The sequence below is a fragment of the Pipra filicauda genome, unplaced genomic scaffold (genome assembly GCF_003945595.2).
Source record: "Pipra filicauda isolate LSUMZ 115617 unplaced genomic scaffold, ASM394559v2 scaffold421_size600610_pilon, whole genome shotgun sequence".
Taxonomy (NCBI): domain Eukaryota; kingdom Metazoa; phylum Chordata; class Aves; order Passeriformes; family Pipridae; genus Pipra; species Pipra filicauda.
In genome coordinates, this window is record NW_024104556.1 from 235,323 (window position 1) to 253,150 (window position 17,828).

A 17,828-nucleotide genomic window follows, 5' to 3' on the forward strand; every position below is an offset into this window, starting at 1 on the left:
AGAGGGCTCCAACCCTCACATGCAGTGAGTTCTTCTAAACCACGTAGTTCCCAGTGTGACCGGGTAGAACACGTACTCTCCTTTTGCTGTTACCACGTTCAGTTCCTGGCAACACGAGCCCATATTTGCCTACAATCTTCGAGGGGGGGAACAGTATCCTAAATGGGACCAAAATCCCTAAAATCCCAACTCCCTTTTACTGCAGTGACCACAGCAAACCTCATATGAAGTGCTGCCTGTGCTGACAACAGAACTGGGCTCTGACCACTTCAACAATTACTGCCCCATTCTGAAATCCTAACCCCTACATGTTATTATACATACACACAGTCAGACCTCAATCAGTTTTCTTTTGCTGCAGAAGATTCAGAATGTGTTAAAACGTTCAAATATTCAAGGTAATGCTACCCAGAAAGAGGAAGATACAAAACATCCACATAATAAGGTTCCCGCGTACCATAAAAATCACCCGTCAAACGCACAACTCCTTCCAGTGTTAATGTTTACATTGGGAGAAGTGTATTTTGGTAATTAAAAAATCAGTATTATTTTTTTCTAACTAAGAAATGCATGGGGGAGGCTACTCCTGTACTCCACTGCAGCCACGGTACTACATCACTCCCCTCGGAGATGGCGCCTTTTAATCCCCCTGTTGTTATCCAGACACACAAATAAACGCTGTGCTTTGGTGTCCTGCCCGTACCCTTGACGAGCCCTCGGGATAATCTGTGACAATCGTCTTCGCTGAAAGCAAGGGAGGCAGGCGAGGGGAGGAGAAAGGGAGCAGAAAGGGGGGGATGAAAGAAAACCGGCCCTGAGTATTCCAGGCCAGCTGCTGGAAGAGGAAGGTTGCATTTCCCTGCGATTACAGACCCCCTTGGGTCCCCACCGGAGGATGCATCTGCCGAGGGATCCGGCCCGGCCGCACCCATTGGCGTCTCTGCGAGCTGCTCCCGTCTTGGCAGATGCTGCCGGGAGGAGACCGGGGGGAGAGGAGGGAGATCTGCAGTGCTGCATCACCACAAGGCTTCACTGCAGCACAGGAACACGTTACAGGGAAAAAAATCACGCTACTTTCTGGAGGGCCGGGGGAGGAGAGGCGGCGACAGCCCCGCACTTCCTCACAGCGAAGCGAAAGCAAGATGGAGGCGAACGCACCCCGAGGGGAGACCTTTGTCCGGGCAGAGGGCTGGGAAGAGGGGACAAGAGCCCAGGGGAGGCACGGCCGCGACCTTTAGCAGCGTTGGCAGAGCGGCTCCTCTCAACCTTCGCTCCACCTGCGCGTCAGCCCTTCCCAAGGCTGCGTTTGCCATCGCTGCCAGACCAACAGAAACAAAGAGGCGCCTTCGCTCGGCTCCGGCTCCGCAGACTGAGGAAAACGAGGCGTTTTAGTGCCCCTTCCCGTCCGCGGCTCCGGCCCATTAATCATTACTCCGGGTCACGGCGAGGGCCGTGTTTTCGGAGGGCTGAGGCGCAGCAGACGAGGCCGTGCGAGAGCTGTTATGTCACCGAGCCCCGCCGCCAGCGCAGCGCGGCCGCAGCCCCGGCTGTAAACACACATCGAGCGGCCCTGGCAGGAAAAAGTTGCTCAATAATCACGGCCCGAACAAAGCCTCGCTAATCCAGCTTTTCAGACAAAGAGAAGGAATTCATAATTTAAGCATTATCGGTTTATTCACTGTAGATCAAAGCACCTCTATATTCAAGCAGCTGAAATGTCCCTGGGCTCTTGGCACGGCTGCTCGGCGTGTTTCCCTCGCTCTCCAGCCCTTCCTCCTCCCCGGCTCTTCCTCCCGTACCGGCCGGGTTGGGAAACGCGCCTCCACCAGCGCAAGGCCGGGCTGGTTCCTCCTCCCCAGGGGCGACGTGTCACCCAGACACAGCCAAAGCCAGCCCCCAACCTGCCCTACACCGGGGTATCAGCACCCCCGCTTTCCGTGTCCAACAAACCATTTCAGCTTTGCTGCAATATTCCATAAACTCATTAGGATTTTTACAGGATGATCTACACGTGATAAGAAAAGGTGTGTTGAAATCAGGGAGAATTCATTTTTTAATATAAACCAAATCCCACTTTAAATCACGGTACCTCCCGATTTCTCGCACTGAGCTCCCCCCAGGCTTGTGAACACCTTTTATACCCGATCATCTCCACCACTGCAGAGTTCTGCAGGTCAGCTCCATCCCAGCCTAAAAACCTTCACTGCATTTTAATTTCGAATCCGACACAACGCTACGCTCCAGATACCACTAACTGTAAGACACCCTGCAAGACCCAAAATAACCCAGCAGCTCTTTGTGCACGTTCCTGCGCCGCTCATTACGAGCGTGATTTGACAAGACGCCCCGATACAGGAGGACATCTGAGTATTTTGCATTCACTTGGGTTCCCTTTGGCTACATCCAGATATCTTTAGCCATCTGAAAAGCTCGGCTGATTTTTCCGTGCCACGCTCAAGCTCCTTCTTCCTCCGTGATTATATAACCCCGGCAAGCCCCAGCCTGCATTATTCAGTAGAACGCTCGCACAGCTTGAAGCTTTCCTTGGCCAATCACGTTCCTCTGGCTTTGTTGTTATTTCATAACAAAATAATGTGACCTGAAATAGTACTTTGCCAGATGTCTGTGCCTCTTCTCCTTACTCCCAACTCCGGATGAATCCAAGTACCCGTGGTACTCCAGCCCTGCGTTCCCCCTGCACAAAGCAGGTCTGGCTCCACATACGGGGAAATCCAAGATGTGGAGATACTACAGCTCCATAAAGCAGGATCCACCACCAGATCCACAGGGATTTCTAGCCAGGCTATGGATGTCTCTTGACTCCACAAACATCATTTCTAGGGTCTCCTGCTATCATGGATGTTCATTTCACAGCCTGAGAACTTGGCCCACCACAACAGCATGAGCAGCCACTTCCCAGTACAGAAAATAACATGCCAAAGAGCAGCAGAACCCACGGCCCTGCAGCCTTGCCACCAGCACCCACCACACTGGGATCTTACCAGAACACCCACACACTGGGATCTTACCAGCAGCAGGACACTGAGCCCTGGTGACAGCTGCCCTGCAGAAATCCTGCTCAGAGTTAAGCACCAGCTAAGGAGCATCTCCGCCTGCACTGCTCACAAAAGGTGTTTAATATTCACCGCTGTGAGTTCCTGAGTCAGCAACACAAAGGGAACTTTTGGCTCTTACACGGGTGTTTGCAAAGCTCATGGCACCAAAAGTGATCACAATGAGGGCAGTAATATAATAAATGAAATACAGAGCAGGTAAAACACACTTATCTCAAGAAAATGACACCCTACCATGATCCAGGCTTTGTATTCATTCAAGCCACATGCTTTACTTGCCATGAAATACATTTACATACTCATATTTTTTTTTATAAAGGGAATTTCATATCAAGAGTGATATGAGGTGGTATTTCACCACCCTCAGACGTGAGCAGCACAAGTCTTTGGAATTAAACTCTGCCTCAAGTAACATAGAGCATTACTCAAAATCCACTCAAATCTGACTATCATCACATGCTTGGCATGGAAGGAGGCTTGAGGGCTGGCAGACACAGAAGAATAAAGGAATCTAAACAAAAAGTATTAAAAAATGCGCTATTTTATAAATACAGTAGCTGACCTGTAGAGAGTAAAACCAGAGACAGACTATCAAGAATAGTGTGCACAGGGCTGGGATGAAAATCATTCCAGTTCATCGAGATGAATCTCGATAGAAACAACAAGCCGAATTCCACAGTTCTGGAAAACTACACTTAAAATTAACTCAGACAAATGTGGGGAACTGTCACCTGTTGAGCCACGACCGCTTCACTCTGTGGGACTGTCGCTGAGCCCTGGTGAATTTGTCACACGATATCTCAAATGCTTCCAGACAAACACGGCCACGTCCCCGCGGCCGCCAGCCCTGGCAGCAGCTGCGCCCAAGGCACACCAGGAGCAGTGTTTACTACTGACAACTGGACACAGAGTCCACCAGGGCACCGTCCCCGCTCGGCTCCCTCACAGTGTGTCTTCCACACACTCCACAAGTCTCAAAGATGCCTCCTCTCCACTGGGTTGGTATTTCCAGCAGATGTGGGGTAGGTTGAAGTCCCCCATGAGAACAAGGGCCAGCAATTATGAGACTTCTCCCACCTGCTTAGAGAATATTTCATCTGCCTCTTCAGGACAAAATGGATCTCCTGGTTGGGGCATCCTGGTTGGGTAGTCTAGGAGAGACCCCCACCAGGATATCTGCCTTGATGGCCTTCCCACCATTCTTCCCCATAAACACTGAACCCTGTCACCACCACCATGAAGCTCTAGACAATCCAAGCACTCTGTACTCCTACCATCTCTCCTTCCTTGCCAATTCCTTGTCAAGAGGTTACAGCACTCCAGTTGTGTCAGTCATCCCACCACGTTTCCATGATGGCAACTATATCATCATCTCCTGCTGTGCAATGGTTTCCAGCTCGTCCTGCTTGTCACCCGTGCTGGGGGCACTATTGTAGATAAATTGCTGTGTCTGTAAAGGTAACCCCTGGTGAGCAGCTGGGACAGACCTCTGGGCGACCACAGGTAGGAAAGCTCGCCAGTAAATGATAAATCCACGTGATGTGCAGCTTTGAAATCCTTTACCTTCCCCAGTCAGGCAGAATAAAAGCTCCTCATATCACAAGGAGCGCTGGCCAGCCGCCGCACCGAGAGCAGACCTTGTGACAACAATGAATCAGAAACATGCCCTAATTACCCAGCTCCCATCATTTTCTAGATTGCAATCTGAGATGCTTTAAAACCTGTTTAGAGTGATCTTTATTGGCTCTGCGACCTTTGGGGGGAGAAAAACGATGTTCTTCAGGGCATTCTCTGCAGCTCTTCTCCAAGTAATAAAGATCTTCAGGGAAACGTCAAAATTCAGGGGCAGAAACAACCAACCAGGTTACAGAGCTCAGCCCGACAACCCTGGGGTGAATCCTGAGCACGATGCTCATATTTCTACCCTCCTGCCCCAGCACCCAAACCACTCAATCCCAGATCCCTCTGGACTTTGCAGCTCCCTTTACCCCCAGCAGCACTGAACGGGAAATCTCCCAACTCCCGACTACAAACGGGGGTTTTGTTAATGAGATACAGCACGTGTTCCTGCCACGCACGGAAAACAGCCAGGGCTTTGTCTGCACTCGTAATCCCTCCCCGAGAGATGACAAAGTAGGAAATTAAAAAGCGAGCAGAGGCACATTCACCGATACTCCTGATCCCTCTGGTATTCAGGAGCAGATAGTCCGGAGATAACTCCATGTGGAACGAGCCCTCGCCTCTTGCTTTACAGCTCAGCTCCATTTTAAGACCCCAAGTAAGACTGATTCCTAATTAAGACATTTTGTTTATGTCTCTGTTGCAAAGTGACCTTTTGGATGCTGCTGAGGTATTAATATACAAATGGAATTATTATGTGCCACCAGAGAGGGAAGAAACAGTGTTTGGAACTGTTTACTCATAGTTCCCACTATCAGTAGCAACAATTTCATCCAACAGTCAACACACTGGGAAATTTTTCTGCAACCCCCAGGACAACCAGTTCTGCCACAGATCAGCTGTTCCAGCACACACACACCAGGTGATATGTGAATATAGGTGCATCCGTTCCTGAAATATCAGTTCCACTGGGACACCCCCACAACATGGAACAGCACTCAGGAGGAGTCCTAGTTCAAACCAGGATGAAGATGAGGGAGGGGGAGCTGAATCCATGCTTTGGACATGGGGATTACATGAAGCTGGATGAATAAGAAACCCTCTTGGCACTCCATGCAATATCTCGCTGGGCTACATTTAATATCATCCTCACCCAAGTCAGCAGTTCCGCTGCCGGCAGCGTCAGGAGAAGCCAGCATTGCATCAGCCCAGCCACAGCCAGACCTCGACCTGGAACGAAGGGCTCAGCCCAGCATTACCCACTGACAGCTGCCAGTGTCACTGCACGAGGCATGGCCACCTCAGCCACCCAGAAAAGAGGCGGTTCTGTTACTAAGGAACTCTTCCTAGTTGTCTCTTCGGAACAGTGAAGGAGAAGCATCCACAGCTCATTGGTATATATATTATTTGGGGGGGGGGGAAGAATCAAAGTGGCTTTGTGAGCAGAACTAATGAAGACTCATTTCTTACGGATGCGTGTCTTGAGGTCGAATTCTCCGGTGTCCAATAACTGCCAGTTCCCACTGCAGCTTTTCCCACGGTCAGGAACACCTCTCTCCCATGTGGATTCTTTAATGTCTAATAAGAGCTGCACTCTCGCTGCAGCTTTTCTCTCCATGGGGCCACTAATCAGGTCTCTCTCCTCTATTAAAACCGCTTGTTTTCACAAAACTCAAAGGAACGTCGTGTCTCTGAGACTGAAGATCCCATTCGCCCTCAGGTTTAGCTGGAACTGGCAAACAGGTTCAAAATTGATTAGGGAAGAAATGTATCCATGGCAGGAACACCTCAATCTTGCTCTCCAAGCAGATCAGAATAACTATCACTATTAGCAGAAGCATGAAAAGGTTACAGAAACATGTAGGAACTCTGCATGTTCAGCTGTGTTGTATCAAGCACGACGAGCTGTGATTCTTTATCCCCAACCCACACAGATGCGCTGTCACGTTCCTACACGCCAGACACGGAGCTGCCAAATTCCATCTCCAGGGCATTTTTTTTTTCCTTCCAGCTTAAAGCATAATCTGCAGATTTGCTTCAGAAGCACCGGTGGTGATAGGCTGCGTTCAACGCTTTCTGCAGGGGAATTGCTCAAGCCTGTTCTTTTGCGTGACTGATTTCAGGATTTGGTTGGATTTGATGTTACGAACACGCTGCATCGCAACCGTGTAGGGGAATCTCTTGATTAATCGAGTTTTTTCATTCTTACATGAAAGGGTAATTCCCCATCTCGATTTTGCTTCTCCAAGCTCTGCTCTGCATGTATTCAGCAGCAGATGGAGGAAAATGCAGAGTCACAACATTATGGTGTCCCTGCCATGCTGCAGAGCACTTGGAATGTGGATCATCTTAAAGCTTCCCAAGTCTTGGTGCTCGCTGGTTCAGACTCCTCCAGTAAAGGACAGATGTTACAATCTCTTCACCAAGGTTTTGTGCATTTTACAGAAAACGGTATTTCAGAAGAAAATAAAATTTATCTTGTCCGCAGTCTCTGAGACCACCCCAAGTGATGGAATTACTCTTCCCCCTTGAACCACAACTTGGTCTGAACAAGCGACCAGCTTCAGTAAGTTTGACAATTTGAAATTAACTTCTGACAGAAATCAGCCATTGCTCCAAGGAATCACAGCCCCAAACCCCAAAGTTCACCTACTGCTAAGAGGTGAAACTGGGGAGGACAAACAGCCAGTTCCCAGCCACTCCCGCTCTGCTGCACCAGCCAGTCACCAAACACAGAGGTGTAAATGTTATTTCGTTGCTCTGTGACTCACCGTCACCATCACCCTGGAGAAAGTGCTCGTCCCTGTGACTAAACCAGCTCCCACAGTCCTCGGCAGAAGCCAGGTGTCAGCCCGTGGAAACTAATATTCCCCACTGATGGCCAGAGCCCGGCACACACTCGGGTGTGTTCTGTCTGCAGTGACTACCTGCGCTCCAGGCGCTTTCTCCACAGGCAAGAGCTTGGGACTTTCCACAGCTGAGCTCCTGAACCAGCCAGACTTTAGTGGCTTTTCATTTGCTGCAACTCAAAGTCAAGGTTTTGCAAAGCCGAGCTGGAAATTTGAGTTTCATCACAACAATGGGCAAGGTTTCACACCTCGGCTTTATGAGCCAGCCTAAAGGAGGCCTCACCACACCAAAGCCTTGAGCAGAGCAGTATCTGGAGGTGTGCAGGGACTACCACACTGAGAGGGCTCTTCCTGTGGTTCAGGGATACATCCAGGTACACCAAACCACCTACCACACAACCAGGTACACCAACACAACCACGGGGAAAGCTGCTCCCTTGTTTCATGCCAGTTCAGGGATCAACTTCACCTTCGAGTGCTCATTTTGAAAGATCAGCCTGACATGAGCTAGGCAAGAGCATGAACTGCAGCACAACCCAGGGGCTGTAACCTCAGAAAGGATGTAGAGGAAGAGATGCTTCCTGAGCTCAACTGCTGCCAAAAAACGGTGAATCTCGCTGTGCCCACAATCAGATTATCATCTACAACATCGGTACTGAAGCCACTTTTATTTTTTAAACGTGGCAAAGCTTCTCTGCAACTAATTCTCCCAATGAGTTGTTTCAGAGTTAAGAAAAACACCAAAGGTTTATTGAGACTATTACAAGGCGGTGACTGTGCAGACCGTTGGCTGTCTGGGTGCGTATCCAGCTGCCTTCCCAAGAGCAGCATCTCACAGACCCCCTGAAATTAAATCAGATGTTGATTATGTATACAAGGGAGATACTCATCCACCCTGAGCTTTTATTCCCCTCACACTTAGGATGCTAATGAGGCCGGAAGACTTTTTTTCCCTCCAAAGACGACTTCTTTAAATGTACAACTTGGCAATTTATTTTTCTTATTTTGCCCTATTAACTATTACAGGTGCCCCATAGCTGCCACAAAGAGCCTAAAGAGGGAACTTTGAAACAAGCCTCTGTGTCCTTTGGCAGCCATCACTGTCAGTGAGGATGGGAGGTATTCACCCGGCTGTGACAGGGACACCAAGTTACTCTCAATGAACCCCACGGACAACAAACACAACCAGCTCAGCTTTGTACTTGGAGGAAAACTGGAAGTGATTCACCATTGCTAAAATAAAGTCATTTACAGTCTGGCAGTTTTTACTGAGCTAAAACATCATTTCGAACCCAGCTTTGAGTGGGTACCTGACCACCTTTGTGACAGGAACTTGGTTTGAACCCAGCTCTCATTTCCTACTGCACCTGAGGATAACAAAACACACGGAAGCTCTTCTGTTTGGATAAAGGGACATCCAGGAGGAACCCACACGCAGGTCAGCACTGTCTCCATGCACAGAGAGAGCGGGTGGTATCCAACAGACAGCCCTGCAAATCATCCATTCACACTCCCAGAGATGCTGGACTTCCCTGGCTTTTCAGTGGAGAGGTGAGAGCACGTTCAGGGCGCTCTGGTCAGATGCGGAAGCTCACACTTCAGATCTAAGTGTGCTTAAACCAAAAAATTGCTTTCGGTTTTACGTTGCTGAGCCTAATTAAAAAGGGGAAGAGAAAGAAAGCAAAAAAAGCTTCCTTTTATTCTTAAAAATACCCGAGCCTTTAAGCAGGACATTGTGACAGTGCTGCTCTCCTCCCACGATCAGTTTCTCTGAGTGGAAAATTGGTGTTCCTTTCACATCCAAATTCTGCTGCCTTCTCACCCAAGTCACCACGAATGTCTGGACCTCAGACGAGGCACGGACATCCCAACTCTAATCCAGAGCCAAACACATGCAACAGGACACGCTTCTGAAAAATCCATCCCATGAAGGATGTTGCTTCAACCAAATTCAGTTCAATCCATCCTGCTGCCAGACCAGACTGCAGCAGGCCCTGGAATATGGCCTGGTGTATTTATGAAAAGCCTGGAACCATGTTTATTCTTTTACTGAAGGTTGTTATCTTCACACTGCAGGATTTCCAGATTGCAGGGGACGATTACAGAGCGTCAGCAGGTTAAACAATAACTATGGAAATGCATGAAACCAAAGTAGTTGCCGTGTTTTATTCCTCATGCAGGAGTCTTCATCACGTCGGAATGCACTGCTGCAGAGCAGCTGTGGGGATGGGTTTCAGGAGATCTGAGCTGCCATCACTCCCCAGGCAGAAAGGTGAAACCTCCAAACGAGTGTGTGTAGAATCACCAGGTGGGAAACACTGACTTGTATCCTGGGCAACGACAGAAACAGCTTTTGTCTGATTTTCATTAACTGTCCAAGCAGCCTGCAGAACACCACAAAGACTCCAGCAAAGGTAAGCAGCAGGGCTGGTTGTACACTGTGAAATTCCATCTTCAGGGTCCTAACTCCTCCCACGAGATTCCTCGCAATGCCGAAGATGCAGCAACTCAGGATCTTATTATGGAGAGTCATCAATTCTTCTAGTTTATTCCTCAGTTCATTGTTTAGCAATGTTTGTGCAGTCTTCAGTTTCAGGGTGTTCTCAGACCTCAGCAAGTTCACTGAACTTAACGAAAAACACAAGTGAAATATCTCACTGGTGCTTATTTTTGGTATCTACCAAACCCAGAACAGATCCACCCCACTGGCAGCTCCACGACTCACACCCAGCAACTCTCCCGAAACCTTCGGCAGCCTAAAAGCAGCCAGGAGCAGAGACCCTCAGTTCCACCCCTTCCCAAACATCCTCAGCAGACTGTGTTGAGGTTTATTTCTCATGTGCAGAAGGCATCTCCTCCTCTTCCTCACAAGCCGACAACAGTGTGAAACCACCACGACGCTGAGAAGACCAAGGCTGTAGTTGTGACACAGCAGCTTACGAAAACAAAACTCCTGAGGAGCCCCAGGTCCATCCTGACTCACCTCCCCATCCAAGATCTGCAACCTGCCCTCTACTCATCTGGATATTTACTTCCTTTTTTATGGAAAGCCAGCGAGTGCCTCTTTGCCCTCAGCGAAGACAAGGACCTAATTGTGGACACACCTTAAGATGGCAACAAGGTCACTTGCTCAAAGAACTTGGTGTGACTTTCTGGCCTATAAAAAGCAAGAAGGAATAAAAAAACCAGTCAATGAGGCTTTTCTCATCCCCTGTTCTGACTTCCTGAACGGACTCAGTACCTCCGTACGTCTCGCAAGCACTGGTAGGTGATAGGAATCAAGACAGGAATATGTTTTGTTGTGCTCTGCAAGGATTATTTTATCCCTGTACCAAAGGAATTTACAGTAAGGGCAAGAAATACCAAAAGCCAACATCGTTCGGAGGGGCTCAGTGACAACAGAGGCTGTTACATCAAATCACAAATAATCACAACTAAACACAGCCCAGATCTTTGAAGAAACTTCAGAGGAGAAACAATGCCAGCCAGGCTCAGCAGTGACAGAATTTTGTGACCAAGTGACATCAACTTATCTTTCTACCACAGCTCAGCATGTAAAACCACTTAATAGAAGCTTAGTCCAAATCTACTCTCTTGGCAGCTTTTCATTAAGTTTCTTTGAAATAATTACCCAGGCATTTCCTCGGCCAGTGTGGCGTCAACCTGCACCTCAAGTGCAGGCAAAGAGCAGCATCCAGAGCAGCCAGAGGATTCCTGAATCTCCTGCTGTTGAGGAGCCATCCTTGGTGTGACTTGGCCTCGGGGGAAGGAGGAGGCGGCTGCAGACAAACAGTGCTGGGTGACACCCTGGGTACACCAGGAGGTGATGCCTGGGCTGCTCTGGGGCGTTTGTGGATTGATATTAGGAATAGAATTATTAAAGATCTAATGGAAAACCACCACTGGAACCAGCAGCACCATCACCTCAATCACCTGCCTGACTGACGACCCTACACCCAGAGCAAGGCTGCCTTCCCAAAGGAGCCGAGCAAGGCTCACGGGGGCAAAACTCACCTCGTGCCTTCCACACCCTCCCTCCCCTTCTCATTCTGGGCAATTAATTTAATCCCCCTGCCCCAGTCTCCCAACCAAACATCCTCCCACGGTGTCTGTATTCCACAAAACTACAATTACCTTACGGGAGGTGTTTGTAAAACCAGCACAGACAAGTCCTGATGCTGCCCAATATTCCAGCAAAGCACACTGTACCCTCTCCCTCCTCCAAAGCTCTGAGCTGGAAAGGGCAATACCTCATCTGTGAAAATACTGTCACCTAAAGTGACACAAAACAAGAGACAACACGGGAACAGTTCCTTCTGCAGCCTTACTTCTGTATTTTCCTACAGTAAAATCACACCTGGGCAGGGATCTCTACAGGCAGAGCTGAGTTTGGATAACCATCCCTGTGTTTGCATCCCAGGATCATTATTAATCAATGATCAACAATAAAAACCTAGGAACCAATTTAAGAGTTTTACTGGAAAACCAGGAGTGCTGTTCCTTCTGCCTCCAGCCTGTTCCCATGGAAAGCCACTGCCAGACCTCCCGGTGTCAGATGTGGGAATTAGGTTTTTCCTGAGTGCTCTACACTAGCAGTGACCAATGCTCTCCCCTCCCACAGCCTGTATCAGAGCTACCAAAATCCCTCTGCGCCCCCTCAGCCCACTGCATTTACACCCCCAGCCATCAAGACAGAACATGTTGTCTCAAACTGACCAAATATTCTCTAGAAATCACCAAAATCAAACAGGCACTTGCTGTCAGGGCAGCTTTTTTGCAGTTGTGTTTCATATGCCGAGCACTTCTCCAGGAGGTATCCAAAGCATCTCCTCAGAAACAGACACTGGCAAAACCAGACAAAGTCCATTTCCCCCCCCCAAAAAAAAACCCCTTAAAAGTTATTTGTCTTCTCCAAGATTGCTCCAATCCACAATTTATTTCTGTCAATTTTAAAGCAGAAACTTGTTTCCTGAAATCCAAGGTTTCTCCTGGGCTTGGTTACCACTGTGAATGTCCTAATTCTTCCCCCAGAAGAGGAGACAGCCCAGCACAATCACATGGTCCATAATTAAGAGGCTTTTACTCCTCTTTGCCCTCTAAAACACCGATAAAAGGGACAAAGTCACATTCTTTTGGATAACTGGAAGAAAACACAGGGAGGAAAAAAAAATATGGAAGGGCAGCACTTGTGCTGGGGACAACTGTTACTATATTTAGTTGCCTTGTTCTCCAAGCTGCCGAGCATCTGTTTCAGTTATGGTGAACGACGGGTTTTTTTCCAGCATTAATTAGGAGAACCCAAACCATGGCTCCCACTGCTTCCCTGAGCTCACATATCCCAGATCCCAACTCGGATTCACTGTTTATTCCACCTTAACAGTGGATCTCCAATCCTGGCACTGCCTGCTTTTCTATTTCAGGGTGCCTTAATAGCTCAGTTGAAAGAAAATATAGAGCATTAGTTTTTTAAAAGGGAGTATTTAGGTAAGAAACTGAAAAGCCAAAACAACTTCAACTCTTTAAAATGCAGAGAAAAATCTCTCCTTTGCAATCCCCTTTAATATCAAGGAAATAGATTTAAGAAAGGATGATTAAGGAAAAAAATAACACTGCTTTTAAGGAAAAAATAACACTGCTCACATAAGCCAGAGCTTCTTGAGACCAGCTTCAATATTCTCTAATTTGAGAAGAGGATTCATAAGCACAGTGTTATTTCCATTTGCACTAAACTAAACCAATCAGGAGTATTTGGGGGGAAAAAACCCCACATATAATTTCTTCAAAATGCCTCTTTTATCTTAATTCATCCCTTAAAAGAATTCCTTGTGAGGCTGCAAAGTCAATCAAGGTTCCCACAGCCAGCGATTTAGTGAAGGGGGAAGGAGAAGCAACAAACCCCTCACACTGAACACTCCTGCTGGGTTTGAAGTTCCAGGAGTTTTCCCTGAATTTTTACTTCTTCAGAAACAAGATGGTTGTTTCTCCAACTTGCCCCTGGCAGGGACTGAGCAACAGCCAGGGCTCCCATCCGGGCAGGGCAGTATTTCCCAAGCTCAGTGGAAAAACAAACACTCCGGGGGGTTGCACAGAGGCTCCGGGGTAACGCCGGGCCCAGCCCAGCGCACATTTCAGGCGGTATTTCCCCAAAATCTTCCCCGCACCGCTCCCATGGCTCAGCCTCTCCGCCCCATTCCCAGGCTGGGGGATGGGTGGGAACTGGGCTCTGCCAAGCCCCGCTCCATCCGAAAAGGCTTTCTCTCCAAACGAAAGGAGAGGGAAGCCTTCCCCATCCCACCTCCACGGCCTTCCTTCCCTGTGGATGAACCCACGAGCCGTGCGATCCCTGAGCAGCGCGTGTCCCTTCCCCCAGGCGAGCACGGGCATACAAAGGAAGCCTCGCTCCATTGTCCACCTCCAGCACCTACACAGCGAGAGCCTCGAACCCGGCCCCGCGCTCACCCCTCATCCCTTTGCCAGCCGCAAACACTCCCGTGGTTACACCCCAAAAAGGTCTGGAGGCAGCGTGTCATCCCCCTCCCCCCTTCAGTACCCGCAGCCAAAGGGCCGAAGTGTGTTTTAACTGTGTTTACTGGCCTGGGATCAGCCTCACCCAAACACACAAATCCCGGGTAAAAATCAGTTTGGAAAACCAGGGAGAAACTGGGAGAAACGCCTGGCTGCAAATCTCCTTCCCAAACCTCGGATCGCAACTCAACGAGGTAAAAACAACCAAAAAAAGGTAATTAATTCAGCGCCTGCCATTTTTCCCATCCATCTCCAAGCAACAGTACCATAGCAACTTTTTTCCTGCCTTAATACATCTTACAAAAGGAGGACTGGACAAAATAAAACCCAGGAATGTCAAATTTCCACTGTGGAGCGCCTATTCCCTCCGCTAGTTATGGCTGGAATTAACCCAACAATCCCGGAGCAGGGGTTTTTCCCCCAAAAAACCCTGCCTTTGTAAAGCACTTGGTCACGTAACCCGGACTGAGGGACACGACAAACCACCTTGGATACAGATCCACCATCCGGCACGGACCGAGCGGACAATCTGGGCTCGGGGGGGGAGGGGGGGGCGGATAATAAAGGTGGAAAAAGGTGAAGCTCGATTAAAACAGGGCAATCTCGGAGCGATGAGGGTGTGCAGATGGGGTTTGGCTGCTGCAGCAGCTCAGGCCAGGAGGATGGAGGGGGATGTGAGACCCTCGGTCCCTTCACAGCGCAGTCGATCGGGAGCCAGGCAAGAGGCGCTGGGACCTTCCTTTTCGCCCCTCGGTGTCACCGCATCTATTTTTCCCATGGTGACTCATTATTAAGGACGCTCCGTCATTTTTCCAGCGCAGGAAGATTAAAGGAAGCTTCAAAATCCATTTTTTTCCTGACGGTGGTTAAACCAACCCGTCTGGAGGGGCCGTGAGCTGAGCAGGGCTTCTTATTTCCTTTTTCCCCCAAAATAAAACCAGCTTCCAGCGGGGGGTGCATCAACTTGAGAGCATTTCCCGAGGAAAAAGGTGTTGCTGAGGCGGCGGGGGAGAAGCCTCTTCCTCCTCCTTCTCCTCGCAGGGAAAGACGGAGGGAGGAGGAAAAAAAAACACAACCATGCAAACAGCCACTACTACTTCCTTATGAGCGGGATTAACCTATGCAACAACAACAACAACAACAAAAAAAAAACCAACAAGGAAAAAAACAACCCAGCACGATATGAGTCCAAGGCGCTTCCCGCGTGGAGGATCCCGTGTTTTCTCCGTGGGTTTGTGTGATTTATTTATTTTAATTATTTTTGAGAGTCACGTTCTCGCAGCTGCAGGCGCTTTGGTTCCCACCGCCCGCTGCACCTCGGGGGGAAACGCAGCATCATCCAGGGGCTCCAGACGGGAGGGAAACGCAGTGAAATGAGCGAAAATAAACAGAGAAAACTCCAAGCGTTGAAGAATTAAAAAAAAAAAAAAAAAAAAGGACTGGCGAACAAGCTGGCTCGGCGCTGCCTCCGGGCACTGGGATCCTCTCCGAGCCGGCGGCCGAGCTCCCCTCTCTGCCGCTCCGCCGTTTCGGGTCCATTTTTGGCCGTTTTTGTATTTCCCCGCTGCGGCCGCGCCGCCGGTCCCGCCATGGCGCGGGTTATTTACAGCGCTGTTTTCCTCCTCCTCTCCACGGGAACCGCCGGCCCCGCGCACTCCTCCCCCCCTTTCCCACGTTCTTCCCCCCTCGTTCTCCCCACACCCCGCGGGCCGGCCGGACCCCCCGTCCCGGTGCCCACTCACCGCTTGAAGTGCTCGATGATCTTCTCCTCGCGCACGTTCTCCGGCAGGTTGCCCACCCAGAGGTGCCTGGTTTCCCGGACCATGCTGCGCGGCGCGGGCCGAGCCCTCCGCCCGTGCCCCGGCTCCCGGCCGCCGCTCGCCGCCCGCCGCCGCCTCCGCCGCGCCCTCCGCCCCTTCCGCCGCGGGGCCCGGCCGCCCTCAGCGCCGCCGGCCGCCGGACCGCACCATCCCCGCCGGGGGGGCCCCCTGCCCGCCGGGCCGGCTGCCGGGCGCCGGGCTCGCTCTCCGCCGCGGCCGCGCTCCCTCGCCGGCTCCCCCCGCCGCGCCGCCCGCCCGCTCGCTCCCGCTGCCTCCTCCTGCTCCTCCTCCGGCAGCGGCAGCGCGGCGCCCCCGCCGCCTCCTCCTCCTGCTGCTGCCCGCGCCCCCCCGCGCTCCCGCTGCTCCGCCGGCCCGGCCGCGCTCGCTCTCCCTCTCTCTCTCTCTCTCGCTCGCGCTCCCCCCCCCCCGCTCCTTCCCTTTTCCCTTCCCTTGCCCGCGCCTCGCGCAGCGCCACACGGGGGCCCCCGCGCAGGCGCACTGCGCCCCGGGGCGCGCGCCGCGGGGCCGCCGGAGGGGGCGGGGCGAGGGCGCGCGACGCCCCACGCGGGGGGGCGGGGACGGGAGTGCGCGTGCGCGGGGGGGAGCGGGGGGGTGAGAACTGTAATGGGGAGAAATGTGAGAAATAAATACAAGGGGGGAATGTAATGGGGGAATGTGAGAAACATAATGGGGGAGAAATAAATCTAATGGGGAAGATATAATGGAATGTGAGAAATAAATATAAAGGGGGGAAAGGTAATGGAGGGATGTGATAAATATAATGGGAGAGAAATATATAATGGGGACACGAAATAAAATGGGAGAATGTAGGAAATATGATGGGGGAATGTGAAAAATAAATATAATGGGGGAATGTGGGAAATATAATGATGGGTGAGCCACAAGGGGGGATATCAGAATCGGGGGGCTGTGAGAAGCATAACGGGGTCTGCAAGAATTATGAAGAGGGGCTCTGAGAACTGGGATGGGGGCTCTGAGAAGCATAACTGGGGCCTTTGGGACATGTAATGGGGGACTAGGAAATGTCACGAGGGGCTGTGAGATACAGAATGTGGGGCTGTGGTAGCTGGGGGTGTGAGAGTCATAATGGGGATTCTGATAAATGAAACTGGGGGCTGTGAGACTTGTGATGGGGGGGCTGTGAGAATAGGGATTGAGGGCTGTGAGACTCTTAATGAGGGGCTGTGAGGAACATAATGGGGCTGCCCTGCCAGCACCATCTGCAGCCTCAGGGCACAGTCCGAGGAGCTGCACCCAGCCACGGGGCCCTGCTGACCCCACACTGACAGCCCTAAATCCCATCAAGATCCCCAGATCTTGAGGCACAAACACCTTCACCCACAGGTGAGCACACAGCCAGCTCGTGGCCACTGGGAGAGCAAGTAAGGAATTAATTGAGGTGAGGGCCGTGAGGGCCCCCTGTGGCTCTGGGATCTGTGATGGCTCCAAAGGCCACAGCAACAGGAACCCCGAGTGGGGCTGGAGGGGGCTCACCGAGCCCCCCACGGCTGCCCCAAACACTCCCCTCCACCAAACTGGGGCAACCCTGTCACCTCGAGACACTTCCCACGGCCAAATTCCAGCTCAGAACATTGGTACTCTGTCAGTGCCCCTTATTAAATGAGGGAGACCACATTGCCCTGAGAACTGCACGGAAGAAACTCCCACCGTGGGGAGGATTCACCCCCTGCTCTCCCACAGGGGTTTGCAGAGCTCGTTAATTAAGATGGGGTGAAGAAATCACCCGCTGCCAGTATCACCCTGCCTGGTGTCACACCATCCCTGCTCAAAAGGCAGCTCTGCGACATAGAACTAGATGGTTTTTAACCCACAGGGTCCTGTTTTCCACCAAAACGTGCCTCCACAGGGATAAAAACACCTATTTCTAGCCCCAAAAGGAAAATGCCCAACAGATTCTC

At 50.7% G+C, this 17,828-nt stretch overlaps 1 protein-coding gene across 6 annotated transcripts in view; it reads right to left on the bottom strand.

The window, feature by feature from the left end:
* SPEN (spen family transcriptional repressor) overlaps positions 1 to 15,946 on the bottom strand; it is a 66,558-nt gene extending 50,612 nt beyond the window's left edge. For 4 of the 6 annotated variants that reach the window (XM_039385601.1, XM_039385604.1, XM_027711454.2 and 1 more), the window contains exon 1: positions 15,811 to 15,945. In XM_039385601.1, the coding sequence (XP_039241535.1) occupies positions 15,811 to 15,893 (83 nt within the window). In that variant the 5' untranslated portion in view covers positions 15,894 to 15,945. Of the gene's footprint in view, positions 1 to 14,554; positions 15,161 to 15,810 lie in introns of those variants that run through there. The other 2 variants (XM_039385605.1, XM_039385603.1) reach the window with 2 other exon arrangements.
* Positions 15,947 to 17,828: the final 1,882 nt, after the last annotated feature.